The 13138-nt window shown below is 37.0% G+C and overlaps 1 protein-coding gene across 1 annotated transcript in view; it reads right to left on the minus strand.

The window, feature by feature from the left end:
- Window positions 1-13138, minus strand: part of parp14rs3 (poly(ADP-ribose) polymerase family member 14-related sequence 3) — a 25083-nt gene continuing 11945 nt past the window's right edge. The window contains 20 exon segments of the mRNA XM_051905297.1: window positions 1-1511; window positions 2097-2271; window positions 2775-2929; window positions 3495-4127; window positions 4291-4470; window positions 4554-4733; window positions 4818-4880; window positions 5858-5977; window positions 6064-6181; window positions 7264-7436; window positions 7517-7667; window positions 7669-7694; window positions 8067-8129; window positions 10586-10690; window positions 10836-10866; window positions 10962-11125; window positions 12195-12371; window positions 12458-12520; window positions 12694-12798; window positions 13048-13117. Of these exon segments, the coding sequence (XP_051761257.1) occupies window positions 1213-1511; window positions 2097-2271; window positions 2775-2929; window positions 3495-4127; window positions 4291-4470; window positions 4554-4733; window positions 4818-4880; window positions 5858-5977; window positions 6064-6181; window positions 7264-7436; window positions 7517-7667; window positions 7669-7694; window positions 8067-8129; window positions 10586-10690; window positions 10836-10866; window positions 10962-11125; window positions 12195-12371; window positions 12458-12520; window positions 12694-12798; window positions 13048-13117 (3051 nt within the window). The 3' untranslated portion in view covers window positions 1-1212.

Below are 13138 nucleotides of genomic sequence, written 5' to 3' on the forward strand. Positions count from 1 at the left end.
TGAAAATCACAAAAATGTTTATTTTTGTTAAAAAGTTTCAGATACAGACTAAATCAATCCTTCATACATTCAGAATGATTAAAACACTGAAAAACCTTCTGTAGGGCTGTTGATTTAAAGGCCCCCTGTGGTGAAAATCAAGTTTAAGATAAACCATGTGCAAATTCATAAGTCGACACCATTGCCGAATGTTTTCTTCTTAAAACTGCAGTGATCTAAAGACAGTCTCAAAAAGTTGAAATTGCTGGTGTTTCTGACGTCATAAACTATCTTGTAACCAATCACGTCAACGTGTGATCGAGTGGATCTCTGAGCTGGTGTGAGTGAGTGGAGGCGGGGCTATTTTGCATATTCATAGAACTGTGTATACTAAATGAGGCAAGGGTGTCGAGTTACATTCAAGCTATTTTAAGGAATGAAGATTTTTTTTTCAAGGAAAATATGTAATTTTGTTTTTAAGGGATAAAATTATTGACTACAGGTGGTCTATATGTTACCTATATGATTAATTATTAAAATATTGTGACAAAGGGATAATCATAATAAGTCTTAAAAATGTCCAAACACAACAATGTGTTGTGTGTGAACGGATCACAGAGTTCAGTGATCATCTGATGGGCAGTTATGATGAATATATTCACCATTACACTTTACAAAATTGTTAACATTAGTTAACAGGAAACTAACAATGAAAAATACTTCTAAAGCATTTATTAATCTTAAATGTTAATCTCAACATTTACTAATACATTTTTAAGATCAAAAGTTGTATCTGGTAATATTTAATACGCTTAAATGAACTAACAATGAACAATACTTCTACAGGATTTATTAATCTTAAAAATGTATTTGTTGACATCAGTTAATGCACTTTGAACTAACATGAACATTTAACATTAACAAAGGTTAATAAATGCTGTAAAAAATATATCGTTCATGTTAGTTAATGCATTAATTAGTTAACAAATATGACCTTATTATAAGTTGTTACCAATTAATTTAGTGATTGTTGTTTTTTGTTTTGTTGTGTTTTGGTGATAGACAGCGCTACTGATAAAAGTTGCATCTGAAAACATTTGTTCTTGTGTTTGTCCTGGTAATATATTTGTGACAAGGTCAAAGTCATCTAGACACCCATCTATCTGTCTGTCCGTCTGTCATCAGAGTTTGTAAACTTGGTCATGTGCTTGTCAGATAGAGATCTGAGTGCATTCAGAATTTAGATTTGAAGGTGATGAGGTACTCTGGATACGCTCCTGCGTCACAGAACACCACAAAGATGAACGGGTTCTGTAGGCTGTCCACAGCGCAGTCGTGCAGACCGGCCCGTGGGTCAGCAGGGTTGATAGGATCCGGCTCCTTCATTCCTTGTCTGCTCTTACACATGTTCCCCGTCACCACTCGCGCTAGGTAGATGTACTTCAGCCCTTTGTCGTCTGGGTTGGAATACTGATCCTGGCAGGAGTACCAGGCCTCTTTAGCGAAGTATGTGCCGTCTCCGTGAACGACCGCTTGAAACAAACCACGTGTCAGAGGTCAGTATCGTGAAGAAACCACAGAATAAAAACTGGCAGATATTTGTTCTTGTTTTAAGCATAAGCTCAGTTAATTTTGATGATTTTTCAAAAAACAAGACTTAATATCTTGTCATTTTGATTTATCTTGATTTAAGAATGTTTAGATATTTGTACTGGAAAACAAGACAAATGTTGAGGGGAAAAAAAACATTTTACAGTGTAAAGTCACAATTCTCTATAAATGTTTTATTCCATGGTGGAAACAACCTTCCATAATTATGAAATAGAAGATTCTGATGTTTTTATTTAATCAAACTTACTATGTTTTTGGCTATATATTTTATCCACAAGTGTAAATTTAGTCATATTAACCTTTTTTTGAAAACTTAAAGTCTGACTTTTGATTCTTCTAAAAAGAAATCCGTGTAAATCGTTTCAAAAAGCGTATTATTTTCTTGCTCCCTGGCATATAATAGAACGTGCATGTCATTTTATATATTTTTTTATGTTCTCTAATTAATAAAAGAAAAAAAACAGGCAATTTTGGGTCAGCTGTGCAAACGAAGACCTGAGACGTACCGTTTCTCCCACAGAAGCTTCGGTTGAAGCCATTCTTGTTGATTTTTTGGCATATGTCTTTGGTCGTTCCGTGATAAAGCTTGCGCTCGTTTGTCTGTTTGGGATATTTCTTATCCACGCCCTGTTTCAGCACACAGTATCTCTGCCACAGGGACTGATTCTGAATCCTGTCAATCTGAAAAAAACATTTCAGACATTAATAATAAACACAGGCCTGTAAACATGAAATCAAAGTCACACAATGTAAAAAATGTTCCCTTTTGATACGGTTCACTCATATAAACTCCTTTTTCTCCGATTTTGAAGCTTGTGTAAAATTTAACAACGGTGTTCAAAGGTAACATAACATGCCTCCCTTGATTAATAAACTTTATTTAATTAAAATAACAACCATTAATTCACAAATGATGTTACATAAATGCTTGATATGTGGCGCTAAAAACTCAGAGTCACATAATCGTCAAGTCATGTCCCAATAAAGACTTTACATGAATTTAATGACCCAGTTGACAGATTTTTTTTCTTGTTTGAAGCAAAAGCTTTTTCAGAAAACAGGACTTAATATCTGAAGTCAATTTTCTTCTCAAGTAAATGTATCTTGATTTAAGAAAGTTTAGATATTTTATTGGAAAACAAGATTAAAATACTGAGGAAGATCATTTTCAATCGTCATTTTACCTGTTCAACCTGTACGGGTAACACGTCAGGGTGGATACTGGAGCTCAGAAAGGCTGTTTTTATCTTCTTGTACTCCTCTGAATCTGATTGTAAGGTGATTATTTCTAAATCCCGTCCATCCATTTTGGTCCATGTTGGAGGAGGATGAATGATTGCTGGGAAACAAACAAGTGAAGTTACAGAAAGCACAGCCATCATAAATCTGATTCAGCTTCAGACGACACTCACTGGACATCTGATGCTTAACTGTAAATCAAACTGCACTGCAAACAAATGATGTTCATCCTCAGTATCTTTGTCTTCTTTTCCAGTACAAATATCTAAATAGTCTTAAATTAACTGGAGAAGATATTAAGTTTTGTATGCTGAAAAATTTATTGACTTCATGCTTAAAACAAGAAAAAATATTTGCCAGTGGAGTAAGAAAAAATAGGCTTGTTTTCCCTTTGAATTAAGTTTATTTTTCTGACCCCACTGACAGATATTTGATCTTGCTTTAAGCAAAAACTCACTTCATTTTGACACATTTTCCAGAAAACAAGACTTAATATTTTAATATAGTCATTTTGCTTCTCAAGTAAATGTAGAATTAAGAATTTTTAGTATTTTTCTCTTGTTTTCCCAAGTACAAATATCTAAGTAAGAAAATCATTTTTTGCAGTGATGTACAGACTGATGCTTCTGATTCTCATGAAAAACATTCGGATTTTTAACTCGTACCCGTATCCGAATCTCCCAGCAGAGTCCTCTTGATCCTGCAGGACTCCTGCTTGCTGTTCGTGAGCTTCTTCTCGCTGAAGTCCACCGTGTAGCTCTCGCCATTCTCCTGGTACTGAAAGCTCTTCTGCTTGGTGTGGTAGGCGAGCTCGATGTCGTAGCTGACGGCGGGATCCAGCGGCTCCCAGAGATCTCCTCGGGCCCGCTCCCAACACAACGTCTCCCGCAGACGCTTCACCTCACCTGCTCGCATCTCTCGGTCTCGCGCTGCTTGGATGAACCCGTTTATCTTCAGCACGGCATCCAAGACATCGTCTTTTTTCCCTGATACTGTTAACTTATCTAGACTGGTCACCAGAACGCTGACCTGATTGGTTCGGCTGAGGCTCACGATGGCCTTCTTGTCTGTTTCAAGAAGGTCGGCGATGTGTCTCGACTGGACGTCTTTACTGATGCACTCATCAGAGATCAGTTCATCCAGGTGTCTCTTGACCTCGGCCAGGTTTGTATGGGACGTTCCGTAAACGTCAACCGACATAACGGGGAACGACACAGCAGCCGTTTCTTTGGCTAGACAAAAAATTTGAGTAGTTGAGGTAGGTAGTTGAGTCCGGCTCACCGGTGGCTGCTGACGTACTGTTAAAAACACACAAGTAACCAGGTTAGTTCCAGCTGAGGAATTTTTTGCAGTGTATAGGAGCAGATACAGGAGTGTGCGGGTTTTTTTATTTCTGTAATTTTGACTCTGCACCTGTCCAAGTTTGTATGTGCGCACTCTGTTTAATGCACTGAAACCTACCAGAAGCATTCCGAGAAATCTTCTTGCACTTCTTGACAGCTTCCTGAAAGTCAGGCAGCAGTTTCGCTTGGAAGATCACAATGTGGACGTGCTTCAGATGTTTCGGTGAGTCCTTTATGAATTTCATCAGAGCTTCAGTCATTGCATTGGCGACTCCTGCTGCTGCCAGGTTTCCAGCTCCTAAAGGACATCAGACATTTTGTTTTCATCCAGAACTCTTGGTTTGTCTTTGCTCATCTGTATTTCTCAATGCATGAACTTACCCGTTCCAAGAGCTGGGAATGAGACTGACTGAATGTGGTTTTCTTCACACAACCTCAGAACTTTATACATGGAGCTGCTGATGCCTTTCTCACTGGTCTGCCCAACCATATGAACGATGTGTTTGATATTTGAAAGCTTTCCTGCTTTGGTCAAGATCACGCCATCGGCAGGCTGAGGCACTTTATTCAGGAGAGAATAAATGAACAATTATTTTGTTTAGAGGTTGTGATGGGCAGAAATGCCCGAATTTATGAAGGTTGTACCTTTTGTTTTGCACTCGTTCACCACTGTTTGTCCTGACGCTTTGAGAATGGCTCCTGATACACCTGTGCGTGAAGACATACATTGGTTACTTTTATTTCTAAATAAGCAATAAGGTACTCGAGGCTGTGTTGTATCGTGAATAATTCACGGCTGAAGGGCGTTGTTAGGCACGACGTGAAGCGGAGTGTGACTTATTCACGATACAGCACTAGCCTCGAGTATTGCTTTTATAAAACATTTACCACACAATACAAACATTAAAGCCAAAAATATGTATCAATGCAACTTTCATGAAGTAAACTGTCACTAAAAGCCTTCCTTCCGCCGGAAAAAATAGTCCCTGACCATGAACAGCAACAGAAGTTACATTATTACGCCATTAGATGGCAGTAAAGACTCTCTTTATGAGTGTGTCAGTCAGTAGCGAAGACTTTTATATTGAAAAGACTGAATTGTTGTGAACACAGAACAAGACGCAACTGACAAATGCTTTGACTAGCGCTGTCAGTCATGGGAAAACCCCTTAAATGTTAAAAGGACAAGATAATACATCTGACATTTAAACAGATTTTTTATTATGAACACAGGACTGACCTGAAGGAAAATGCTAAATCTGAATAAACTCGCTCACTCGATCTCTTTCTCACAATACTCTTCTACATAATACAGTAAGCTTCAATGAACAATATCGATTGAGAACAAACAGTTTACATTGCTAAGAGTGGCTGCTAAAGGTGTTGTGTAGTGATACACAGAACCGTTGGGTGAAGCGGTCATAGACGTGTTTTATCGTAAATAAAAAACAGCTATTGACCAATCAGAATCAAGGACAGGAACTAACTGTTTTATAAACCGCTTTATACAACACAGATTGTTTCAAAGCAGCTTCACAGTAAAAAAACAGGAAAATAATAGAATAAATGATGCAAACTTCTTCAAAAACGAGCCAAATTCAAATTCTGCAACAATAGTGTCATTATTCAGTTTTGTGTTGATTCAGTTCAGTTCAATAATCACGTAAATTTAAAAACAAACTCACCTGAGTTCAGATCGAGGCTTGTGTTGGTGCTGTTAACAATGGCCTCAACGGTCTCTTTGGTGATGTCACCACTACAAACCTTGACTCTAATTGGGCCCATTCTCACCTCCATTGGGTTTGCTGGTGAAGTGTAAATATTTTAAGCAAATGTGAAACATCTATAGCAACACATTTACAAAAGGATGCATCATCAAAATCCGCATTACCGCTCGCATCAGCTTCTTGGTCAGATGAAGAGCTTTCGTCTGCTGAGCTATAATCATCCCACTCATCATCACCATCACCATCTTCATCATCATCATCATCATCATCCTCCTCACTTTCCTAGTTGATGTTAATTAAATGTGCACAAAAGCATTTACACTAAACTGCAAAAAAATTATGTTGTTCCTCAGTATTTTTGTCTTCTTTTCCAGTACAAATATCTAAACATTCTTAAATCAAGATACATTTACTTGAGGAGCAAAATGACTGAAGATATTAAGTCTTAATTTTGATACATTGTTCAGAAAACAAGTGAGTTTTTGCCAATGGGCTCAACAGCATAATAAAATTGTCAGGGAAGATGAAATTGTTGAATAAATTTTTTTTTTTGCTCACAAATAGTATTCTCGTCACTTCATAACATTAAGGTTGAACCACTGTAGTCACATGGACTATTTTAACAATGTTTTTACTACTTTTCTGGACCTTGAATGTGGTAATTACTTTGCTTTCTCTTAGGGAAGCCTCTCGGATTTCATCAAAAATATCTTAATTTGCGTTCCGAAGATGAACGAAGGTCTTACGGGTGTGGAACGACATGACGGGTGAGTGATTAATGACAGAAATTTCATTTTTGGGTGAACTAACCCTTTAAGTCTTGTTTTCTGAACAATGTATGAAAATTAAGTGAGTTTTTGCTTAAAACAAGAACAAATATCTGCCAATGGAGTCCCTTTGAATTCTCCATTGGCAGATATTTGTTCTTGTTTTAAGCAAAAACTTTGACAAACTGTTCAGAAAACAAGACTTAATATCTTAAGTCATTTTGCTTGTCAAGTAAATGTATTTTGATTTTAAAGGGTTAGTTCACCCAAAAATGAAATTTCTGTCATTAATTACTCGCCCTCATGACGTTCATGTCGATGTTTTTACTACTTTTCTGGACCATTATGTTTCTTGGGGATCAGAAACCTCTCGTATTTCATCAAAAATATCTTAATTCCGGAGATGAACGGAGGTCTTACTGGTGTGGAACGCCATGAGGGTGAGTAAATGATGACAGAAATTTCATTTTTGGGTGAACTAACCCTTTAAGAATGTGTAGACATTTGTACTACAAAAATACTGAGGAAAAAAAACATTTTGCAGTGAACAATCATTCATTTTTGCACAATCATCTTGGTTATGGTTGGCGTCACTACCTGTATATTTGCAGTCCATGTTTTGAGACCTTTCTGAAACTCTTGCAGGACATCGTCCTGGTTAATCACAATGTAGATGAGCTTGATCACGGTTGAGACGTTTGGAGTCAGATGATCTTCAAAGGCCTGCAGCATGGCAGCGATGGCATCCGCAGCCTGAACTCCTCCTCCACCTTTAATAACGGCCAGCAGATGGAGTGAGACGTCATTCACATGCAGCATTTAAAACCTGTTTAACAGCCATCATCCGTACCAGTGCCGACGGCAGGGAAGGAGACCGTGGTGATCTGCTTCTCCTCGCAGCGCTCCAGAACATTCTTCACGCGTGATCTGACCTCTGCGGCCGCGTGCGGGCCGACCATGTGAATGATGACATCACAGTGCAGGTTCCCACCGCTGGTCACAGGCTGCGACGTCATTCTGGAGCGAACCTTCGGTGATGAAGAAACCAGTAGGTCAGATGCTTGTTCAAGTCAGGTCATCTTTACTTCTACAGCGCTTTATGCAATACAGATTGTTTCAAAGCAGCTTTATTACTGTGAAGATGCTTTGAATCAATCTGTATTGTATAAAGCGCTGTAGAAATAAAGGTGACATGACTTTTTTTCAGTGTCGACGTATGTTTGTGTGTGGCTATCATTTAGTCCCACCAGACTTGTAGACACATAATGATTTAATACGTTTCTGACTTTAATTTTGTATCAGTATCAGTGCGGCCCAATCACAGCTGATATCCAGAACATCTCTTGCTCATGTGATTGATTATTATCAAGGTCTGATTATGTGGTGTGTAAAGCTCTCACCGTGTTTTTTACACTCCTGCTCCACAGACGCTCCCGCTGCTTTAAATATGGCACCCGATACACCTGAAGAACAAGGAGATTTTGAGCTTGTCATGCTGAGACACACTGAACATGTTTTAAAACTTTAGATTTCAGTGTCGGGTAGTCGACTACTTGAACCACTAGGTTGGCACTGTCGGAAGCCATTGAGTATCTACTTAAGCATAACATCAAGCCATGACCGTGACCGAAGAGAGTATGTGGCAGGAGGATGATGACAGCAAACAGACTGTATGAATTTTTTCTTATTCTATTATGAACTATTTTTGAACGATTTGAGTGAAAATTTTAAAGGGGTCATGAAATGAGAAATGAAATTTGCCTTGATCTTTTGACACAGGAGGTCTTTGTACCATTAAAAAATCCTGCAAGTTCATATCTTAAAGGGTTAGTTCACCCAAAAATGTGTCATTTATTACTCACCCTCATGTCGTTCCACACCCGTAAGACCTTCATTAATCTTCGGAACACAAATTAAGATATTTTTGTTGAAATCCGATGGCTCAGTGAGGCCTGCATAGCCAGCAATGACATTTCCTCTCTCAAGATCCATTAATGTACTAAAAACATATTTAAATCAGTTCATGTGAGTACAGTGGTTCAATATTAATATTATAAAGCGACGAGAATATTTTTGGTGCACCAAAAAAAACAAAATGACGACTTATATAGTGATGGCCGATTTCAAAACACTGCTTCATGAAGCTTCGGAGCGTTATGAATCTTTTGTGTTGAATCAGCGGTTCGGAGCGCCAAAGTCACGTGATTTCAGCAGTTTGCCGGTTTGACACGCGATCCGAATCATGATTCGATACGCTGATTTATAACGCTCCGAATCTTCATGAAGCAGTGTTTTGAAATCGGCCATCACTGTATAAGTCGTTATTTTTTTTTTTTGGTGCACCAAAAATATTCTCGTCGCTTTATAATATTAATATTGAACCACTGTACTCACATGTACATGTTTTTAGTACATTAATGGATCTTGAGAGAGGAAATGTCATTGCTGGCGATGCAGGCCTCACTGAGCCATCGGATTTCATCAAAAATATCTTAATTTGTGTTCTGAAGATTAATGAAGGTCTTACGGGTGTGGAACGACATGAGGGTGAGTAATAAATGACATTATTTTCATTTTTGGGTGAACTAACCCTTTAAAACATCCTTCTCATTATAGACAAAGCATTTATTTAATAAAGCTCCAAAAACTGCTCGTTTGGATATTGCGGGATCTGTGACATCACACTAGCAAATACATTTGCATATGACTGCCTCCAGTGCATGACATCATCATTGTTTTACATCATCACACCATAGGCCCCGCCCACTGGCGTTTAGTTGCTTAACAGCTGATCTACACTGATACAGTATACAGATGCGCGGTCAGTTTCTGACTCCACACATTTAAGTTTGTCGACAACAGAACAAATGGAAAAGTGAAAGGACGATCTCTTTGACGCGTCCAGTTTAAACAGCTCATTTGCTAATTTCTGTGGAGACTTCAGAAGGATACCAGCATCAGGAACAAGTGGATGTATTATTTTTAACGGCGTCCCGGATCGCGTCAGAGGATTATATGTTTGTTCGGAGCATTTGACTGTAGATTATTTTGTAAACGAGGCACGGTGTAATAGAGTTCGCAAAGAAACTTTTGCTGACAGATGAATCAACCAACTTTACTGGATCTGACAGCAGCTGCATCATAAACCGCAAGTAAATGATTTCATAATGTAAACGATGGTTTCATATGGATAATGTTTTCAAAACATACCTACTCGTGTGCAATAGCGAGTGGGTGTTGAAAATGTTTCCTTTGCAGTGACGTTAGCCAATCATAACAGTGCCATTTACAGACAAGACATAAAAACTGACAGAGGGTCAGAATGAGGGTTTTTTTCCACATATATTTTTGTTGGTTTTTTGTGCAAAAAACTTTATTAAAATTATAAGTGAACCTCGAGGAACATATTAAAATAAAAAATGCATGTCATGACCCTGTTAAGTGATGTGGGTACAGATCCATTATTGATTTTACTGTTGAAGACCTGCAAAATGCTATATGAGGAGGTTAATGTTGTAAGCTAACTGTTATATTAATATGAATAAAATTCATTTTATGTATGCACATATTGTTTGACGTCAAAGACGAGGATGTTAGGGTTATAATGTTGCGTGTCAGTTTACAACATTTTTTTGCATGTTAAATACAAAATTAAAACACGTCATTTTAATGTTTTCACACTGCATGTAAGAGAGGTAATTGTTGCAAACATTTGGCTGTCAATTAATAAACACTCGCTAAGACAAACTATTATTATTTAATAGTCTTTTTTTCAACGGTTACATACTCAAGTAACTCAGGTATTGTTCTGACAAGTATTTGACTAGTAGAAATCAGTAGTCGTGCATGGCTTATTTTAAAGTAAATGTATATATATGGTATATACAGTATATTTTGAGGTATATTTGATCATACAGACCTCCTCTCAGACTCATGTCTCTGTTGGTAGTGTTTACAATCCCTCGGACAGTTTCATTAGTGATGTCACCTTTCTTTACCTCAATTCTGACGCTTCCGATTTTGACTATAGAGGACAAGAAAAATTAAAAATAAATACTTAATATTCACTCCTGGAAATAGCAGAACTATTACATGGAAACAGACTTATCATGCATCTAAAAATCTATAGCAAATTTTTTTGCGAATAAGCATGAAGGAGTTGTCAAAACCTTGATTTTCGGGCATCTTGCCGCATGCAGGCTGGGGAAAAACAAATTTAACAAAAAATTTAAAATGATGAAAAAGAAATCTGGACACTGATGCACTGGACACTTTGTTATTTTATCAGCATTAACCTTGTTCCACACTTTAAAGTATTCACGAAAGGCATCAAAGGTCTTCTGTTCGAACGCCACGACACTGATGCTCCTGAAGCAGGATGAGTTCGGCTCCTTCAGATGTTTCTCGATTGCTGTGAGAATAGCTTTGATGGATTCTTTCGGATCAAAGCCACCTCGTCCTGCGGAAAACAAGATTATTGCTTAAGACTTGATACTTCTTATGGATGCCCATTTCCACCACAAGAAAAAATATGCTTTTTGTATAGCATTATTATGACATTTTAAAAAAATCATAATTATAAGATAAAAAGTCAAAATTATGATAATTTTAAGAAAAAAGTTGAAATTACGACTTAGTACATCAGAATTAGGACTTAATATATCATAATTTTGACTTAATCTCATAATTAACTGTTAATTTCGCCTTTTTGTCATAATTATGACTTTATATCTCATAATGACTTGCGTAATAAGTATATGAGTACGTAATAATTTTGACTTGGTATGCCATAATTTTGACTTTTTATCTCATAATGACTATGTATGTCATTATTATGACTTTTATGTCATAATAATGAGATAAAAAGTCAAATTTCGACCTTGTCCAATTTTTGATTTTTTTTATCTATATAATTATGATGTCATAATTATGACTTTATATCTCATAATGACTTAGTATGTCATAATTTCAACTTTTTATCTCATTATAACAATATGTCATAATTATAACTTTTTGTCATAATTATGAGATAAAATGTTGAAATTGAAAAAAAATTAAAATATTTTTGACTTTTTATCTCATAATTAAGACTTGGTATTTCATACTTACGACTTTTTATTGTCAATTCCGACTTTTTATCTCATAATTTCGACTTTTTATGTAAATTCCGGCTTTTATCTCATAATTTCGACTTTTTATCTCATAATTATGACAATATTGACATGTCAGGAAATCCCTGTTAATAATAAAATATAGGTGATCAATGATAAGATGCACTGCAAAAAGTGATTTTCTTCCTCAGTATTTTTGCCATAATTATGACTTTTTGTCAATTATGAGATAAAAAGTCAAAATTATAACTTAGTACATCATGTCACTTAGTACCCTTAATATGTCATAGTTTTGACTTTTTATGTCATAAATAAGATTTATCAAAGCATTTTTTCCCTATGTGGCAGAAATGGGCTTCCACAATTACTCTGAGAAAGAATATTTGTAAATAACAAATATTATGGTTGCTGTCGTGCCTGTTCCAATGGCAGGAATGGCCAGAGTTGTGGCCATTTTGCCCTCACAGAGGTTCAAAACCTTCCCCAGAGAGGCTGTGATGTCTGCGACGTTCCCCGGCCCGACCATTTGAGCGATATTCTTACACTGAAGCGCTCCAGCGCCCGTCATCACTGCTGCACCTGATTTCAGAGGAGCTGCAAACACAAGTCTGAATGAAATCACTCAGCACTACCATTATAATATAAGTATTACTCAATATTCAGAGCCATTATGATGATACCTTGCTTTTTGCATTCGTCAACAACAGATTGTCCGGCAGCTTTTAAGATGGCACCAGAAACGCCTGTAAAATGATGATGATTAGATGGAAACAAGACTGGACAACACTGTACTGAATAATGTATTATGTACATTAATAACTATAATAACCCAAATCTTTGCAGTAGTCTCAGGTAAAAGTGTGATGATGTAATTTTAGTATTGATGCTACAGCAAAAAAAAAAAAAAAACACTTACCGGTGTTAAGATCTAAACTTGTGTTTGTTGAATTCACAATGACGTCCACTGTCTCTGTGGTGATGTCACCCTTTTTGAGGCATATCGGCACACCATTGATCAGCACTGATTGAATTCACAGTCATGTGAAAAGAAAAGTATATGAGTAACTTCTAATCCTTCAGATGGAGTCTAGGAAACATGATGACCACCAGTAGTACATTTATGCATTTGGCAGATGCTTTTATCCGAAGCTTTCAAGGTATACATTAAATCAGTTTATGTATTTCACTGGGAATCAAACCCATGACCTTGGGGTTGCTAACACTGCGCTCTACTATTTGAGCTACAGGAAGGCAGAAAAAAATACGGTACCTCTTTTGTCTGATCCGTGTTTAAGCTTCCAGGATGGTTGGGAGATTTTTGTTGACATGTCAGGAAATCCCTGTTAATAATAAAATATATG

The sequence above is a fragment of the Ctenopharyngodon idella genome, chromosome 9, assembly GCF_019924925.1.
Source record: "Ctenopharyngodon idella isolate HZGC_01 chromosome 9, HZGC01, whole genome shotgun sequence".
Classification (NCBI taxonomy): Eukaryota; Metazoa; Chordata; class Actinopteri; order Cypriniformes; family Xenocyprididae; genus Ctenopharyngodon; species Ctenopharyngodon idella.